The sequence below is a fragment of the Bos indicus x Bos taurus genome, chromosome 16 (assembly GCF_003369695.1).
Source record: "Bos indicus x Bos taurus breed Angus x Brahman F1 hybrid chromosome 16, Bos_hybrid_MaternalHap_v2.0, whole genome shotgun sequence".
NCBI lineage: Eukaryota > Metazoa > Chordata > Mammalia > Artiodactyla > Bovidae > Bos > Bos indicus x Bos taurus.
This window is the reverse complement of record NC_040091.1, coordinates 3,312,048-3,331,596: the sequence shown is the minus strand read 5'-3', so window position 1 is coordinate 3,331,596 and position 19,549 is coordinate 3,312,048. Positions and strand designations below refer to the sequence as shown.

Sequence of the window (19,549 nt, the reverse complement as noted above, 5' to 3'; positions counted from 1 at the left end):
GCCTTCCGGCTGAATGCTTAGCTGGGTCACAGGCATCTCACCAAGCTACTTCCTGTGCCCAAAGCAACCACCAAAAAGTTACAATCACTTAAGTGAATCTGGAGTTGGAGGCCTGTAGTCTGACCCTTCTCTTGCTCCATCCGCCTCATCCATGCTCCTGGGCTGTATCACTTCAGTCTCCATTTCATGTTACAGAGCATTTTTTCACTCTCTCCCTAGCACAGGAGTGAAGCAATGGAGATTATAGAAAGTCTCTCTCTCTCTCTTTTTTTTTTCTTTTGGCTGCACCTCGCAACTTGCAGGATCTTTATTCCCCAACCTGGGGTTGAACCCTGGCCATGGCAATGAAAGCCCCAAGTTCTAACCACTGGACTGCCAGAAAGTTCTCTAAACTCTGTCTTCTATTTGAAGTCAAAGCCCCAAGTTTTAGACAATTTCCTGGCGCTGTGTTACTTCTCTAATAAATATCAATATTTATTGAATTCACACAGTAGACATCACCAACCTGAAATGAATGATGCAGTAAGCTGTACACTATGTCCTTCATGCAGCGCTCTTGCCAAAAATGCTTTTCCAGATCTATTCTTGAGAAAATAATCAGATAGTCTAGAATGTAGGTCAACAACCCACACTCTCTACAATAAAACTCATTTAAAATAGGAATTTGTTGTATGGCTCAGGAAACTCAAACAGGGCTCTGTATCAACCTAGAGAGGGGTGGGGTGGGGAGGGAGATGGGGGGGAGGTTCAAAAGGGAGGGAATATATGTATACCTATGGCTGATTCATGTTGAGGTTTGACAGAAAACAACAAAATTCTATAAAGCAGTTATCCTTCAATAAAAAAATAAATTTTAAAAAAGGAAAAAAAATAAAGGCAAAGCTATTAAAAAAAAAGAAACTCAGTGTTACAAAAAGAAAAAAAAAAAAAGACGGAATTGTAGTCTGAAGCTATTCAACAGAACTGTCAGTGATAAGAAAAATACTCTATGTCTGAGCTGTTCAATATAGTAGCCACTATCCCATGTGAACACTTGAAATGTGGCCAGTGTGATGGGTGAGCTGAATTTTAAATTTATCTAATTTTAACTAATTTGAATATAAATAATCACACATGGATACTGGCTCCTGTATTGAACACAGCATGAAAGGGAAAGTGTTAGTTGCTACGATGTGTCCAACTCTGTGACCGCATGGACTGTAGCCCACCAGGCCCCTCTGTCTATAGGATGTTCCAGGCCAGAATACTGGAGTGGGTTGCCATTTCCTTCTCCAGGGAATCTTACCAACCCAGGGATTGAACCTGGGTCTCCCCACTGCAGGCAGATTCTTTACTGTCTGAGCCATCAGGGAAGCCCCTAGGATACAGCATAGTTCTACATTAAAACAAAACAAAAAAGACTAAAGAAATAAAACAACCAAATGCAATGTATGAATTTTTATTGTATTCTGGATCAGAGTAGGGGAAATGAGAAAAAAAAATATTTCAAAGGATATAGATAAATGTAAATTGTTTTGATATTATTGAGCTAAGGTTTTGTTAGGAATGATAATGCTATTGTTACCAAGTCCAAGGTCCTACTCCTCACCCCACAACAAGCCAATAAATGGAGAGCTGATTTTTGGGGCAAGGAATCACAACTTTATTTTGAAAGTCAGCTGATCAAGAAGATGGTGGACTAATGTTCCAGAGAACCATTTTTACCTAGTTAAAATCAAGGCTACTTTTATACCAAAGATGGAGTGACTGTGGTGAGTTGTTGCAAACATTCTGGTGTTAGAATCCTTTTTTCTTGCAGCTGTCCACATAGGTCAAGTCATGATGCTCCTATAAACTTCTAACAAGACAAAAGTTATTCTCTGTTCTACCATGTTTTATTTCTGTACAAATGGAAGAGTATTATACCTTTAAAGGTCAGAGCTTTGAGAATGAGTTATCCTGTATATTTCAGGAGACAGGCAACATTCTTAACTTGTAACAAAATCAATACAATTCAAAGGTTAAGGTAAAAGAAAACAGATCCAATATGGAGTCACATTTATCCTTCTCTGTTACAACATTTTGGTTTTAAAAGAGAATTTAATTACTAGATCCTGTGTGCTGAAGTGTGTAGGGAGGAACTGTGTGCTACTTAGTTTCAAATGGTTTGATACATATATATACACAAAGAAACAAAGCAGATGGGGCAAAAGTCAGTAATCGAAAATTCAGTTTTAGGACATATTGACATACATTTACTTTTTAACACTTCTATGGGCTTGAAATTTTTTTAAATAAAAAGTGGGAAGTACAAAGGAAAGAGGCAAGCACCCACGGGAACTGTGATAGGACCAGAGCAAGGCTGACCACTTTCCCCAGCTTCCAAAAAGCTGTGTTCCAAACATGTACATGCAAGTTCGTGTCTGGCACTCTGAATATACTTTCTCTCTCTTATTTATAACTGTCTCTCTGGGAAACTGCAACTACTATTAAAGAAATCAGATCAGATCAGTCGCTTAGTCGTGTCCGACTCCTTGCAACCCCATGAATCGCAGCACGCCAGGCCTCCCTGTCCATCACCAGCTCCCAGAGTTCACTCAGACTCACGTCCATCAAGTTGGTGATGCCATCCAGCCATCTCATCCTCTGTCATCCCCTTCTCCTCCTGCCCCCAATCCCTCCCAGCATCAGTCTTTTCCAATGAGTCAATTCTTCGTACAAGGTGGCCAAAGTACTGGAGTTTCAGCTTTAGCATCATTCCTTCCAAAGAAATCCCAGGGCTGATCTCCTTCAGAATGGACTGGTTGGATCTCCTTGTAGTCCAAGGGACTCTCAAGAGTCTTCTCCAACACCACAGTTCAAAAGCATCAGTTCTTCGGCGCTCAGCCTTCTTCATAGTCCAACTCTCACATCCATACATGACCACAGGAAAAACCATAGCCTTGACTAGATGGACCTTTGTTGGCAAAGTAATGTCTCTGCTTTTGAACATGCTATCTAGGTTGGTCATAACTTTCCTTCCAAGGAGTAAGCGTCTTTTAATTTCATGGCTGCAGTCACCATCTGCAGTGATTTTGGAGCCCAGAAAAATAGTCTGACACTGTTTCCACTGTTTGCCCATCTATTTCCCATGAAGTGGTGGGACTGGATGCCATGATCTTCATTTTCTGAATGTTGAGCTTTAAGCCCACTTTTTCACTCTCCTCTTTCACTTTCATCAAGAGGCTTTTGAGTTCCTCTTCACTTTCTACCATAAGGGTGCTGTCATCTGCATATCTGAGGTTATTGATATTTCTCCCGGCAATCTTGATTCCAGTTTGTGTTTCTTCCAGTTCAGCGTTTCTCATGATGTACTCTGCATATAAGTTAAATAAACAGGGTGACAATATACAGCCTTGACAAACTCCTTTTCCTATTTGGAACCAGTCTGTAATACAATACCTCTATTCCCACCAAAAGAACTGTCTCTCCTTTGATAGAAACTCTGTAAGCTGGGGAGACACCAGGAACTTGCTAATCTTCCCTCTTAAATCTTCATTCTTCATGCTTCAGATCTGGTAAACTTAAAGTAGTTCCTCTTACAGACAACCAGGGTCAAAGCCAAAATTTTGTATTTGAAATTCTTGTTTACTTTGCAGTATACTGTTTGCATATATGTTAAATAATTTTATATTGATCAGTTAAGAGACCACAGGTCAAACCAATTGTAAATGCTCCAGGTAATGAATAAGAGCTACAATAATAAGGGAAATAACTTAAGTCGGGCCTTAAAGCAGCATTTCTCAAAGTGGATCTGATCTAGGCATCACCTTAGTATTTGACAAAAAGGCAGATTTCCCTGGGTCCTACCCTAGGCCTGCAAAGTCAGAATGTTCATATTTAACAAGCACCCCCCAGCAATTTGAATGCACACTGAAGTTTGAGAACTTAGAGTGTGGTAAGACTTAGGTGTATGAAAAGAAGCCTGAGGGGTGTCCTGATAGGTGAAGAACCTGAAGCAAATATACAAAATCAAATTTGAAACTGGTTACTTCCCTGGTGGTAAAGTGGATAGTAATCTGCCTGCCAAGACAGGGGCACAGGTTCAATCCCTGGTCTGGGAAGATTCCGCATGCCGTGGAGCTCTAGAGCCTGGGAACTGCAACGACTGAGCCCATGTGCCGCAAGTGCTGAAGGCTGGGTGCCCTAGAGCCCCTGCTCCACAAAAAGAGAAGCCATTGCAGTGAGAAGCCTGCACATTGCAACTAGAAGTAGCCCCCGCCCACCCCAACAAGAGAAAAGCCCTCACGTAACAATGAAGACCCAGCGTAGTCAAAACTAATTAATTCCAAAAAAGTCTGTCCTGGGAGGGGATGCTAGAGCTTAATAACTGTGCTCAGGATGGTAGAATTGGCTATATCCCATCAAATCCTCCCCTGCCTTACAAAAAAAAAAAGAAAGAAATTGGGATTTAAAGAGTACAAGGAGCATCACTTTTCAGAGGGGGACAATTCCCATTTGAGATCAGGTGAGACAGAGCTGTTAGGTAGGGTGGGACCAGTGTACAGAAAGCTTCTGACACCAGTCAAGGACGTTGGCCTGTTTTTGAACAGTTGGTAGATAATGAAGGAACAAATCACAACAAACTGTGGAAAATTTTTCAAGAGATAGGAATACCAGACCACCTCACCTGCCTCCTGAGAAATCTGTATGCAGGTCAAGAAGCACAGTTAGAACTGGACATGGAACAACGGACTGGTTCAAAATTGAGAAAGGAGTACATCAAGACTGTATACTGTCATCCTGCTTATTTAACTTCTGTGCAGAGTACATCATGCAAAATGCTGGGCTGGAAGAAGCACAAACTGCAGTCAAGATTGCTGGGAAAAATATCAATAACTTTAGACATGCAGATGACACCACCCTTATGGCAGAAAGTGAAGAAGAACTAAAAAGCCTCTTGATGAAAGTGAAAGAGGAGAGTGAAAAAGTTGGCTTAAAACTCAACATTCAAAAAACAAAGATCATGGCACCCGGTCCCATCACGGTAAATAGATGGAGAAACAATGGAAACAGTGACAGACTTTATTTTCTTGGGGCTCCAAAATCACTGCAGATGCCATGAAATTAAAAGCTCCTTGGAAGAAAAACTGTGACCAACCTAGAAAGCATATTAAAAAAGCAGAGACATTACTTTGCCAACAAAGGTCCATCTAGTCAAAGCTATGGTTTTTCCAGTGGTCATGTATGGCTGTGAGAGTTGGACCATAAAGAAAGCTGAGTGCCCACGAATTGATGCTTTTGAACTGTGGTGTTGTAGAAGATTCTTGAGAGTTCCTTGGACTGCAAGGAGATTAAACCAGTCAATCCTAAAGGAAATCAACCCTGAATATTCACTGAAAGGACTGATGCTGAAGCTGAAGTTCCTATACTTTGGCCACCTGATGCAAAGAACTGACTCACGGGAAAAGACCCTGACTGAGGGCAGGAGGAGAAGGGGACAACAGAGGATGAGATGGTTGGATGCCATCACTGACTCAATGGACATGAGTTTGAGCAAGATCTGGGAGTTGGTGATGGGCAGGGACACCTGGCATGCTGCAGTCCATGGGGTCACAAAGAGTCAGACACAACTGAGTGACTGCATTGAATAAGGTTTTAGAAAAATCAACCTGGCTGGCTGTATAGGATGCATTGAAAATTTTAAAAACTAAAATCAGAGAGACCAATAAACACATTTTTGAAGATGACCCAGGAGTGAGTAATGAAAGCAGCACTGGATACAAAATGTAAAGGATGAGTGGAAGAAATGTCTTTGAAGGAAGGATCAATAGGATGTGGTGACTGATTTTTTAAAATGGAGGGGCTACACTGCCATGTGTAAAATAGATAGCTAGTGGGAAGCCACTGTATAACACAGGGAGCCCAGCCTGCTGCAGTTATAAACTAGAGAACGGGGATGGGAAGGGGGAGGAGGTTCAAGAGGGAAGGAATATAATATATAATTACGGCTAATTCGAGTTGTTGTACGGCAGGAACCAACACAACATTGCAAGGCAATTACTCTCCAGTTAAAAATAAATTTTAAAAATCTTAAAAGAGAGGGGCTACAGAGCAATGTGTGTAAGAGGAAATATGAATAATGCTCAAGGTCCATATACACTCTACTGTACATAAAATAGATAGTTAATAAGAGCTTACTGTATAGCACAGGAAACTCTCCTCAATACTCTGCAATGGTTTATATGGGAAAAGAGTCTAAAAAAGAGTGGATATATGTGTGTATATAACCGATTCACTCTGCTGTATACCTAAAACTAACACAACACTGTGAATCAACTTGACTTCAATAAAAATGTAAAAAAGAAAAGCAAAAAAGTCTGGAAATGCTACTAACAAAAACAAAAACTTAACAACATATTTTTTAAATTGGCTAAGGAGTTAATAGATTTTTCTCCAAAGAAGACATACAGATGGCAAAAACTATATATATGAAAAAGTGATCAATAACTCTAATTATTAGGGAAATACAAATTAAAACCACAGTGAAGTATCACTTTGCATTTGTCAGGATGGCTATTATTTTTTTAAAAAAAAGAGAGAGAAATGACAGGTGTTAGTGAGGATGCGGAAAAACGGAAACCCTTGCACACTGTTGGTAGGAATGTAAATGCTGCAGCCATTATGGAAAACAGCATGGAGCTTCCTCAAAAAATTAAAAATAGAACTATCATATGATCCAATGATCCCACTTCTGGAAATTTATCCAACAGAATTGAACTCAAGATCTCAAAAAGATGTTAGTACTCCTATGTTCATCGCAGCGCCATTTACAATAGCCAAGATACAGTAGCAACTTATATGTCCATCAAAATATGAAATTTTAAAAATTGTGTATGCAATGGTGAAAAACCAAAATCATTTCCTCTAAGATCAGGAACAAGACAAGGGTGCCTACTCTCACCACTATTATTCAACATAGTCTTAGATGTCCTAGCATGGCCAGTCAGAGAAGAAGAGATAATAGGAATCCAAATTGGCAAAGAAGTAAAATTGTCACTGTTTGCAGATGACATGATACTAAACATAGAAAATCCTAAAGATGCCACCAGAAAACTACTGGAGCTAATCAATGAATTTAGTAAAATCACAGGATACAAAGTCAATACGCAAAAATCTCTTGTATTCTTATACACTAACAATGAAAGATCAGAAAGAGAAATTAAGGAAACTATTCCATTCACCACTGCAACAAAAATAATAAAATACCTAGGAATAAACCTAGGTTAAAAACTTACGAGGTAAAAGACCTGTATGAAGAAAACTATGACACTAATGAAAGAAATCAATGATGGCACAAATAGATGGAGAGATGCACCATATTCTTGGATTGGAAGAATCAATATTGTGAAAATGATCATCCAAAGCAATCTACAGATTCAATGCAATCCCTATCAAATTACCAACAGCATTTTTCACAGAACTAGAACAAAACATTTTACAATTTGTATGGAAGCACAAAAGACACTAAATAACAAAAGCAATCTTAAGAAAAAAAAAAAAAAAACAGAGCTGGAGAAAGCAGGCTCCCTGATTTAAGGCTATTCTACAGATGACAGTCTGTAGATGACCTTCAAGACAGTACGGTACCCGCATAGAAACAGAAGTATAAATCAGTGGAGCAGGACAGAAACTCAGAGATACACACACCCACTTATGGTCACCTAATGTATGACAAAGGAGGCCAGAATACACAGTGGAGTAAAGACAGCCTCAAGGAATGAAATTAGAACACCCCTTAATACCAAACACAAATATAAACTCAGAATGGAGTAAAGATCTAAATGTAAGGCCAGACTATAAAACTCTTACAGGAAAACACAGAACACTCTTTGACATAAATTACAGCAAGATCTTTTTTTGACACATCTCCTAGAGTAATGAGAATAAAAACAAAAATAAACAAATGGGACCTGCTGCTGCTACTGCTAAGTCGCTTCAGTCGTGTCCGACTCTGTGCAATCCCAGAGACGGCAGCCCACCAGGCTCCCCTGTCCCTGGGATTCTCCAGGCAAGAACACTGGAGTGGATTGGCATGTTCTTCTCCAATGCATGAAAGTGAAAAGTGAAAGTGAAGTCGCTCAGTCGTGTCTGACTCTTAGCGACCCCATGGACTGCAGCCCACCAGGCTCCTCCATCCATGGGATTTTCCAGGCAAGAGTACTGGAGTGGGGTGCCAAGACCTAATTGAACTTAAAAGCTTTTGCACAGCAAAGGAAACCATAAACAAGATGAAAAGACAGCCCTCAGAATGGAATAAAATATTTGCAAATGAAGTAACTGACAAAGGATCAGTCTCCAAAATATACAAGCAGCTCACGCAGCTTGATAGCAAAACAAACAGTCCAATCAGAAAATGGCCATTTCTCCAGAGAAAACATAAAGATGGCCAACAAGCACATGAAAAATGCTCAATATCACTAATGATTAGAGAAATGCAAATGAAAACTACAATGAGATATCACTTCATACTGGTCAGAATGGCTATCACCACAAAACCTACAAACAATAAATACTAGATGCAACAGCAAAAACAAATGGAGGAAGACTGGCAGTGTACTTCAATCAGCTTCCAACTCAAATGATGTGAGCGGTGTAGTGTGACTGAAGATTATGCAAGTGAGAATGAGGAGCCGTCTGTTATTTTCTGTCTTTACTGCAGTAGCAAGTTATTAAATATTAATAACTAACATTTAACGACATGGGATTTCCTGAGTCGGTCTTTTAACCTGTCCCTGAATTTGACTAGTTTGAGGTCTTCTGGGGTGGGTATGTCTATCTATCCATTTGGAAGAATAGGAAATGGACTTGAAGCATGAGGAATGAGGCTTGAGCTTTTATTAGTGGAAATAATATGTGGAATCTATGGAATAATTTTTTTAATCTTAGCTCCATGAAACTTTTATTAAAGATGAGACATGTATGTGGGGACAGATTTAGGAAGGTTAGATCATGTCGGACAAACCGCTTTCTGAAGGATGTTTTCTATTCCAGAATTATTTAAAAATAAGATTCCAAACCATTGAAGGAGTTTGAAACTAAGTGTATTTAAAAAAAAAAAAAAAAATAGCGCATAAACTACACTTCCAGGAAGCCATGCGGGCGAGTCGCTGCGCTCGGCAAGTAGCCTTCGCCGCAAGGTACGCTGGGAAGTGTAGTGCGCCAAGCGACGCTGCACGTGACACGCGGAGGCAGGCGAGGGGACCGCGCCACCTGAGGCGGTCCGGGATCCGGGGGAGGCTAGGCGTACGCCTCTCTTTCCCCCCGAATTTGGTCTGTGCAGTTAGGGGATGGCCCCCATCTCCTCCCCACCGTGAGGTGAAATAAGCTGGCTGTGTTCCGTCGCCCGCTGGAGCAGCTCCGGGGAAGTCTGGGCGGGTAAGGCATCGTGGTGCCTCGCCCCTTTTCTCGGCGGCCGGGCGGGCAGGGGGAAGAAGGTAACAGCCGGGGGCTCAGAGCCTGCGCCCTGCGCTCCGCCCAGGCTGCGGCCGCGCGGGGAGGAAGCGCGTCTAGTTGAGCGCAAAGTTTCCTTTTTTTTTTTTTTTTGCTTTCTCTTCAGAGTCGCCCTAACGGGCCATGGGGCGGGTATGCCACACTTCAGTTTGAGCGGGGGTCCGGAGACCAAGGGCTGAAAATAAGCAAACCCCCCACTCCCCGCCTCCGTAAAGCGTCCATCCCGCTAGCCATGAGCAGCCGCGACCACCTGTTCAAAGTGCTGGTGGTGGGGGACGCCGCGGTGGGCAAGACGTCCCTGGTGCAGCGATATTCCCAGGACAGCTTCAGCAAACACTACAAGTCCACGGTGGGAGGTGAGACGCTGCGAGGGGCGGTCGGGGCAGCGGCCGGGGTCCTGCGACCAGCCGCGGACTGGAGTGGGCTAGGGACCGGGGGTTTTGCCGTCTTTAGGTCCTTCCCCGGGCCAGGAAGGAGCTGTCTGGGACCCTGGTGTTTGGGGTGCATGCCTCTCGGGGGGGTTTTCCAGTTAAGTTTACCCAGTCAGAGCTGACTGTGTCGAGAGAGAAAGGCAAAGGTGTGACGGTAGGAAATGGGGAAGGGTGGGTGTGAAAATGAGCAGTTGCTGCGTTTCGCTGGGGAACTGTGAACTCAAGCCTCCAGCCTTCCTAGCGGTCACCGGCAAATTTCTGCGACAAGCGGACGCCGCTGAGACCTTCTGGAGAACCTGGTTAGGTACCAGCTGGGGCTGCTCTTCTACCTTTCACGAGAGTTACAGACAGCTGTTGAAGGAACAGACGGGTGTTTAACCTGGCCTCAAGGAGCCTGGCTTTGTTATGGAGATGCCTGCCTGGGAGAGCTCCTTGGACACTCAGTCAGATGCTGATGAGCTGTGTGGTTTTTGTCCGTTGATTGTTTAAAGACAACCTATTCCCAGTGTAAAATATACTACTTTTCTATTTTCCCACCCCTTTTTCTCTCAAACTGGGGAGGCAAAGGACAAAGGGGACACCAGGGGTTCACTTCTTTTCCAGGTGTGGCCTTTGGACTCAACTTTCCAGAAGTAGAAGAATGCCTTTTAAGTAAAAGTTTAGCTGGGGAGAGCTGGTGAAGAGGGAAAGTAACAAACATTTATTTATCTCCATTAAAAGAACTTTTGTAATACAAATTTTGAAAATGTACACTAATGTTCATTATGGAATTTTTTAAAATTAACATGCAATTACATTGCAATTAAGACATCTTCCTTAAGAATATCCATCAAAATGAAGGGTTTTAAGTTTCAAACAAACAAAAAAAATAAGTAACATGAGGGCCCCTAATTCACGGATTTGGTTTAAAAGTATCCCACTAATTTTTAGCAATTGCTCTAGTTTTCCTATCGGAGAAGGCAGTGGCACCCCACTCCAGTACTCTTGCCTGGAAAATCCCATGGATGGAGAAGCCTGGTGGGCTGCAGTCCATGGGGTTGCAGAGTCGGACACGACTGAAGCGACTTAGCAGCAGCAGCAGCAGCTAGTTTTCCTATAGTAAAGAATATAATTGACTGGCTATTTTTTTCAGTGTTTATTCTAAATTTCCCCTAGCTTTCATTTCTGTCGTAGATGTGAAGAAATATATTTCCAAACATTGGAAATTATCCTGTTTCTGTCTTCGTCAAAAGCTCTTCCCCCTTGGCCTTAACTCATGGAGTCTCAGCATCTACAGATGTGGCAGGAGATTCTAGCACAGCTCTTAAGCATCACCCGTGGGGTGAATCCTCTGGGACCTTTTCACTTTATCTCATTCCTGCCCAGGATAACTCCTACAGCCTTATGAAGGATGTAGAATTCCCCCAAGGGTGTGATTTTCTCATAATACAATTGGATTAGAAACCAACAGTGAAATTAAATGTGGAAGATGCAAAGGCCAACACACTTACCTCATTTCCGTCTTCTACTTCATCATCCCTTCCCTGAGAAAGCCCCCTAAATCTTCCAAAAACTGTTTAACCTGAGATAAGGAGTTGTTTTTGTAATTACTCTCACCTAATATTCTCCAATTGAGTTTTCTCAGCCTGAGCCAACTGTCTGAAAAGAGATACGTCAATATTAGTAGGATCAAATAAGTGGTTTGACAAGAGAGTAAAAGCCAGAGATGCCTTCAGAAGATGCATGTGAATTATATGTCCCATATTTAATACACGGGTGTGGTCCATTGAGGGCTTAAAATAACCAAATAAACAAACAATGAATGAATGAATTCAATTGGAGTTGTGTGTCCCTAGGGTTGTATCTGCATATTTGATATGACTTTGTGGACTTTTTAAAGGTAAACTTTATTCAAGTATATTATACATATATTTTCAGTGGATTTTGCTCTGAAGGTTCTCCAGTGGTCTGACTCAGAGATGGTGCGCCTCCAGCTGTGGGATATTGCAGGTAGGATGGGAAGACGGGACAAGAATAAGGGGAGAGATTTTGGTTTAACCAACAAGCTTTCAGAGAAAAAGTGGAACCAAACTTTTTTTTCTGAAGCTGGAATGATCAGACTGCTCTGAGGATATGTAAGCTGAATAGACGTAGAGCTTTTGTAGATGTGTTCTGTAAATGTTTTACCCTGAATAAATATAGAGCAGTCTCTGTGTGGGTGGAAGGGCTGGTTAAGTAGTGAACTATGAAGACCATAGGTGGATGCTCCCACAGCAGGCAGAGGGTGCTCTTTCTAAGGTTTCCAGCTGACCTTGGTGAGAAACAAGAGAAGAGAAGACAATAATAATAGCTAGACAAAGTATTAAAAAGAAGAGACATCACTTTGCTGACAAAGGTCTGTCTAGTCAAAGCTATGGTTTTTCCAGTAGTCGTGTATGGATGTGAGAGTTGGACCATAAAGAAGGCTGAGCGCTGAAGAATTTATGCTTTCAAATTGTGGTACTGGAGAAGACTCTGGAGAGTCCCTTGGACTGCAAGGAGATCAAACCAGTCAATTGTAAAGGAAATCAACCCTAAATATTCATTGGAAGGACTGATGCTGAAGCTGAAGCTCCAATACTTTTGGCCATCTGATGCAAAGAGTGGACTGATTGGAAAAGACCCTGATGCTGGGAAAGATTGAAATCAGAAGGAGAAGGGAACGACAGAGGATGAGATGGTTGAATGGCATCATAGAGTCAGTGGACATGAGTTTGAGCAAACTCTGGGAGATAGTAAAAGACAGGGAATCCTGGCATGCTGCAGTCCATGGAATCACAAAGTTGAACGCGACTGAGCGGCTGAACAACAACCCTTATTTATTATTTGCTAATCACTTTTCTAAGCGTTTTAGATTCACTGACTCATTAATCTTTACAACTAGCCTGTAATAAAAAATCACTGCTTTCCCCCACTTTACAGATGAGCAATCTGAAGCACTGAAATGTTGACTTATCCAAAGTCATAGGTGGTAAATGACAGAGCAGGAATTTGGAAGTGGATGATCTGGATTCAAAATCTGGACTCACCCGCTCCTCATACTGCCCTCTTTCCTTTAATGAAGATGGAAAGGGCAGGGTGTCAGAGAGGGTCCCCAAGCTGGTTCTGAGGATCACCTTCTCAAGAACTGTCTTACTTCCCAGGGCAGGAGCGCTTCACCTCTATGACCCGACTTTACTATCGGGATGCCTCTGCCTGTGTTATTATGTTTGATGTTACCAATGCCACTACCTTCAGCAACAGCCAGAAATGGAAACAAGACCTGGACAGCAAGCTCACACTGCCCAATGGAGAGCCAGTGCCCTGCCTGCTCTTAGCCAACAAGGTATGTGGTCAGCTTGGAAAACGGCCCCTGGCTTCAGTCCGGTCAGAGAGTAAGTGAATCTAAAATGCACTCTGATTCTAGGTTTCCACTTGCCCTTCTCAAGCTGGCAAAATCTTCTCTACCTCTCTTCAAGAGATGTTGAAACTTTCTTTGACAAGAACGTTGACTGTAAATTTCTGATGCTTCTGTTCTAGCCATTAGGGGAACTATTTTAAATCCACGTGTATCTGAGCAACGTTCCTATTCTCAGGAAGTTTATGGTGTTGTCTTTGATTTATTTTCTTTGCCAGTGTGATCTATCCCCTTGGGCAGTGAGCCGAGACCAGGTTGACCGGTTCAGTAAAGAGAATGGTTTCACAGGTTGGACAGAAACCTCGGTCAAGGAGAACAAAAATATTAATGAGGCCATGAGGTGAGTAGCTTATGCTGTTCTAGAGATACGCATACAGATTTACCCATCTTTCACTGCAGTATCTTGGACCTTCTTGTTTCTGAGCAAACAAGAACAGATTGAGCCAATGGAATGCCGACTTCTGAAGGCCAGGGATGCTGTCTTCTCTCCTGAGATAATTGGGGATAATGAGGCATTTAAACCTTGTGGCTTTACTGAATGCCATCTGGTGACAAAACACAGTATCTGCTGTTTCTCCATTCAGTTTCTCAGGCTTATTTTTTATTTGATTTTTAGAGTCCTCATTGAAAAGATGATGAGCAATTCCAGAGAAGATATGTCTTTGTCCACCCAAGGGAACTACATCAACCTGCAAACCAAGCCCTCCTCCAGCTGGGCCTGCTGCTAGTAGCATTTGGCTTGTTTTCCCTCCCAGCTCCAGGACAGCTTTCTCTTCCCTTTGGTTGCTCATCCAACAGTTTTACTAAGTACATTTGACCTGTCTGCTGGTAACTGTCTGGTAAGGAGAGCCATCATCACTCAGAAAAGACACATGGGACCCATGGGCATTTCTGCCTCTTGCTTGCTGCTGGCTTAGAGAGACCAGTCAGTGTCTTCTGTCCAAACAAGATCATCTCATCCCTCAGTTTATGATCTGGGATTGATTTTGTGGCAAGGATTAGAAATTAGCATCTGTGTTTCAAGAAGCATAATTCTCACCTGCTTTTGAGTGTATTTTTCCGTTCAATATATATTGATATCCCAGTCTGATAGGACTTCAGTTACAAGGAAAGTGAGATCAAAGCTCATTTCCCAAATTCCTTGTTGGCCATTGCTTTCAGATTCTTTCTGTTTTGCCTTTGAATTAAACATCTGATTCCGAGATGCAGGAGGAGTGGGGCCAGATAATGTGAGTTTAGGGCTACCGGAAGCCCTAAACCAAAAGTCACTGTATTTTTTAAAGATTCTAAAGTTGTATTAGCTTTCTCTTATCTTGGCTTTAAGAATAGCCAAGCTTTTAAATGAACTCTTTGGTGAGAGCATTTCTTTCTCCAAAGAAATTAATTCTCACGTTAATGTTTTCTAGTATCTTTTCCCCAGTGGGCTGGGGACCAGGTTTGCAGGTTTCTGGGTTGATGTCTTGCTGCATAATGCTGCAAGTGACATCAATTGGCCATGGTGCCCTAAAATAGGTCTGTTCCTCAAAGCTCTGGTAGTCTGAGTGGAAGAAGAGGGAGAGGTTAACAGAACAAAATCCTGTGGCACAACTTGCTTATGAGCACTTTTGTGGCTAGCACTTAACAGTCATAGGAAATAAATATTATATATAGACCTTTGCCTGGGGGTGGAAAGTAGATAGACAGAAAATCATTAGGTAATTTAAGTGCTAAATTGGATAGAGTTTTTAGTATCCAATCACTTCTAGACAGTTTAATTTATTAAATTCTCACAGGATGGTGATTTATAACCTACCTACAGTTGTGAATATTCTTAGTGAGCTCAGACTTAAGAGCTCTGTGAGAGACACTTAGCTAAATAAGTGTTCTAAGTCTGTGGTTCCCACATATGATCAAAACCACCTAGAAAGTTTGTTTAAAGATTTTAAAATAAAATGTTTTAAGATTTGTGTTTCCCAGTCTAACCTACTAAATCAAAATGTCCAGGAGTGAAACCTGGGGATTCATTGTTGTTGTTTTCAAAACTTCCCAGGCAATTCTGATCAGGCCAGTTTGGAAACCACAGCTGGAGAATGTGATAAAAATGCAGAGATCCAGGCCTTCCCAGTGAAAGGTTCCTGGGCTTCTGTAGGCTCCGTTAGTTCTCTAGGTGATTTTGACACACACCAGACTGGGGCTTCCCAGGTGGCACTAAGAGTCAAAGAACCCGCCTGCCAGTGCTCTAGACATAAGAGATGAGGGTTGGATCCCTGGGTCAGGAAGAACCCCTAGAGGAGAAAATGGCAACCCACTCCAGTATTCTTGCTTAGAGAATCTCATGGACAGAGGAGCCTGATGGGCTACAGTCCATAGGGTTGCACAGAGTCTGACATGACTTAAGTGACTTAGCACGCACGCGTGCAGACTGAAAACCACCCTCCTAAGAGATCAGAAGCCAGCTATCAGAGCCTTTGGTGGTTTGTTTTTAATGCCAGTTGTTATAAATTTTGCACAGTCTTTTTAGACCTTCAAGTTCTCTTCTGTATTACCCATTCCAGGTAGAGTTTTTATTACAATGATTCTGAAAATAATAGTGGAAGAACAAGTTCTCTGTGAAAAGAAAATTGATTTTTATTCACTGATTTGAACCCCGGCAAAATCACAAATAAATGGGAAATAAGTGTTGTATTCATGGTAGTTACTGACCTTCAATTTGTTTGTTAAAGTGTTATTTTATACTGATAAGAGTATTATGGAAATGGAGACTTTTTAAAATACCTTCTTTAAAATGAAGGTAAATGTTACTCTGTTTATCTGTTAATTTACTAGTATCAGTTGCCTTGTTCCAATTCAGTACTTGATGTAACTTCTCAAATACTGCTTGGAAATGTGACCATTTTTTAAAAAATTTAATATGCTTTCTTTTCCCACTGGCTGACTCAGGATATTTCTGCCTTTTCAAGCATTGCTAGAGGCTGGCCTGCCAGCCCTTCTGGATTTTCTCTCCCAACTGGTGAACATTATGGCCCTGAAACCAATTAAAGAAGAAAGTGAAATATAATTCCTCTCCATATCCCTATCTGTAAAGAAAAGAGAAAGTAATTAAGATAAAGAAGAATAAAAAAAATATTTACGTGATTAGAAATGTGATTATATTAAAAATAATTAGATCTTATCATTTGGATGCTACTTCTTGGGTAAAACTATTTGGAACATGGATATCGTTGTAGCCCTTCCCTAGAGAAATTTCCATATTTGAGATAAGATGCCCCTTCACTCATCCAGCTAGTCTGTGGCCAAGAAGAAAACATAGGCATTCCCTGCAGAGTGTTCTAAGAGATGCAAGGAAGGGCTGAGAACAGAGCTGTGGAATTGTGACTGCCTTGGCTTGCTACTTTGAACAGAATAGCTGAGTGATCAAACAAGCTGGGAAAGGAACCACAGGTCACGGAAGGCCCCTCAACAGTAAGTGATGGTTTACTCTTCTGTGCTATAATGAGCCAGAGTTGCTCTAAGATGATTTCTCTTACTCATTTAACAATAGCTGAGGACTATTTGGGTTCCTCATTTCCCCCCTTATCTCCAGATTTAACTCTTTTCCTTAGCTGGTCTGTATTCTGTCCCCAGAACACTGTCCCATCTAACAGAAGGCTCTTCCTGCCTTTTATCCTTTTGTAGGCAGTGGCCAAGCTTAGCAGATGTAAAAATTTCCATGATAGATATTCTGTACAATCCAGTGATTAGATTGCTGAAGGAAATACACTTCAGTGCCCTTTTCTCCTTCACTCCCTTGGTTCACTATGTATAGGAAGAGGCCCCAGCTGTGTACATGACTCATTTATTAAAGGCAGATACCCCCCATGCTGCAAAGTGCAATAGGTAGAAAGCCACTCAAAAATGTGCACTGGAAAGAACTCTACATGTATTTTTGACTTGAGAATATATCTACGCATAATCTTTGTTGTTAGAAAAACCATGCCTTCTCTTCGGCCTTCAAGCATAATCTGAATTCTGTTCAGTTTTATCTGCAGAGTTTTAGTATAAAAATGGTATTGCTCTGCTTTAGGTTTCTCCAGGGAAATAGAACTAATAAGATACAGATATGTATGCATATATGTATATGAATATGTGTGTTTATATATGTAAAGGGATATATTATAAGAATTTGTCTCGTGTGATTATGGAGGCTGGCAAGCCTGAAACCTGTGGAGCTGATGCCACAGTTCAAGTCCCCAGACTGGCAGACTGGAAGAGCTGATGTTCCTGTTCAGAGGCCATCAGACAGAATTCTCTGCTACTCAGGATAGGGAGTCAGCCTTTTGTTCTGTTCAGGTCTTCAACTGATTGGATGAGGCCTACCTATATTAGAGAAAGCAATCTGCCTTATGGCATCTACCAATGTAAGTGTTAATCTCATCCCAAAACACCCTCACAGAAACACACAGAATAATGGTTAACCAAATATCTGGGTAAACCCATGTTCCAGTCAAACTGACACACAAACCTAACCATTACTTGCACTTAATAGTACTTTTCTATGTAATGGTGCTGTTTTGATAACTTTCTTCACACTCAACTTGGTTTACACTTAACTGATTAGGAACTAACCTACATATAATGGGAGTAAAAAGGAAAAGCAGATACGAAAGGAAGAAAATAAGATAGACATTTTATTATTTATCATGACATGAGAAGAGCAGTCCAGTAGTACTAGATACCAATATCTGACTTTGCATAAACTCTTCCCTCAGATTTGTGAGTTGTGCATGTTTCTTATGCTACCCTGGAAATAAGAAAGTAAACAGTTCTTATTTTATATTTGAGGGGAAAATTATCTCAAGATTTGACTAATGGAAGACAGCCATTTGAATCTGTAATAAAGCCAAGACGTAACTGCAAATCTTCAAATTCCCCATCTCCATTCTATCATTTAGGTTTCTGGGAAGCATTTGACCTGAAAAACCTATTTTATTAATAGAATATGAGACCAGACATTTAGAGAAACAGAACTGGCCCTTTTGGGGTTGGAAATTTAGTTTGTATTAGATAGACTTTGAGATCGTGTTCAGAGACGTGTGTAATTACACTTGGGGCCAAGTTTAGTGCTGTTTGAATAGCACGCAGCACAGATATGTCCTGGGATGTTTGACAAGTTCCAGTGACTAAGATAATGTCACCCAAATGCAGTGACTGTCATTTAATTTTGAACATCGGCTTTATTGTTTGCAAATACAGAAATTTTAAAAAGTTATTCTTTTCCATTATAGTTTATCACAAGACACTGAATAGTTTCCTGTACTATACAGTAAGACCTTGTTGTTTATTTTATATATGCAAGTACAGAGGTATTAACAGCCATTGCATTTTCAACTGTGGTTGCCAGTAGCTAACATCTGAATGTTTCTATAAGCCAAGTACATATTTGTCTAAACAGGTCACATGGATTATTTTTATTTTCACAATGATCCCAAGATTCTATATATGTAGACACTTAAGGCACAAAAATTAAGACTCTGCTCAAGGTTAGACAGCTAGAGAGTGGCAAACTCATTTTTAACCTTTAGCTGTGTTAACTTCAGGAGCTCCTTTAACTAAATAAACTGCCTCCTGTTTTGTATGTGTCTGTTTTGGTGGTGGCATCCTTGATGTTTTCCCACATAAAGAGTAATTTATTAAATGGGTGTACAGGTTTTTGAGTACTTCTATAACAATTTTAAATCTGCTCCTTAAGGAAAATGTCCCACAACCCAAACAAAACCTCTGTTTACATTTTGATAAATTTATGTTCAGTCCATTTTTTTCATGTGCGGACTTTTTCATGTACTTGTATTCACACTTAAGTCAGTTTTCATTGCATACTTTTTATGTATCCAGTATTACAGTAGGAGTTGTGGAGGATATAAAGATCTATGCCATAGAAGTTCATGGAAGGCAGTCAAGAAAGATTTCTTAAAGGGAAGTAGGACACGAGATGGATACCAATCGAGAAAGAGGTGGGATGGGATTTCAGGCTGGGAAGAAAGGGGGCTTAGAGTTTTTATGCAGGTTTGAGTAGTAACCAGTAGACCAAAGGTGTCATGTTCTAGAGCAGTGGGAAATAAGGTTAGAAAGACCATGGAGATTATATAGGTCACTAATTAAGTGGTACACCTACCGTTATAATTGTGGGATAAGACCTGGGGAAGAAATGCTTTCTGTCTAGGAAGGGCAGTCCAGAAGAGAGCCAGGCATGTAAAAGAATTGCATCTCACTGCAG

At 41.1% G+C, this 19,549-nt stretch overlaps 1 protein-coding gene across 2 annotated transcripts; it reads left to right on the top strand.

Annotated features, from left to right (window-relative positions):
• The first annotated feature begins 9,185 nt into the window (after positions 1 to 9,185).
• RAB29 (RAB29, member RAS oncogene family) lies at positions 9,186 to 18,201 on the top strand. Of its 2 annotated transcripts, XM_027564290.1 has the most exons (6): positions 9,187 to 9,396; positions 9,578 to 9,827; positions 11,820 to 11,891; positions 13,064 to 13,245; positions 13,536 to 13,657; positions 13,934 to 18,201. In XM_027564290.1, exons 2-6 carry the CDS (start codon positions 9,704 to 9,706, stop codon positions 14,043 to 14,045), a joined length of 612 nt encoding a protein of 203 aa, XP_027420091.1. In that variant the 5' UTR covers positions 9,187 to 9,396; positions 9,578 to 9,703; the 3' UTR covers positions 14,046 to 18,201. The 2 variants fall into 2 exon arrangements, with proteins under 2 accessions (XP_027420092.1, XP_027420091.1); XM_027564291.1 differs by lacking the exon at positions 11,820 to 11,891 and having other exon boundaries at positions 9,186 to 9,396.
• Positions 18,202 to 19,549: the final 1,348 nt, after the last annotated feature.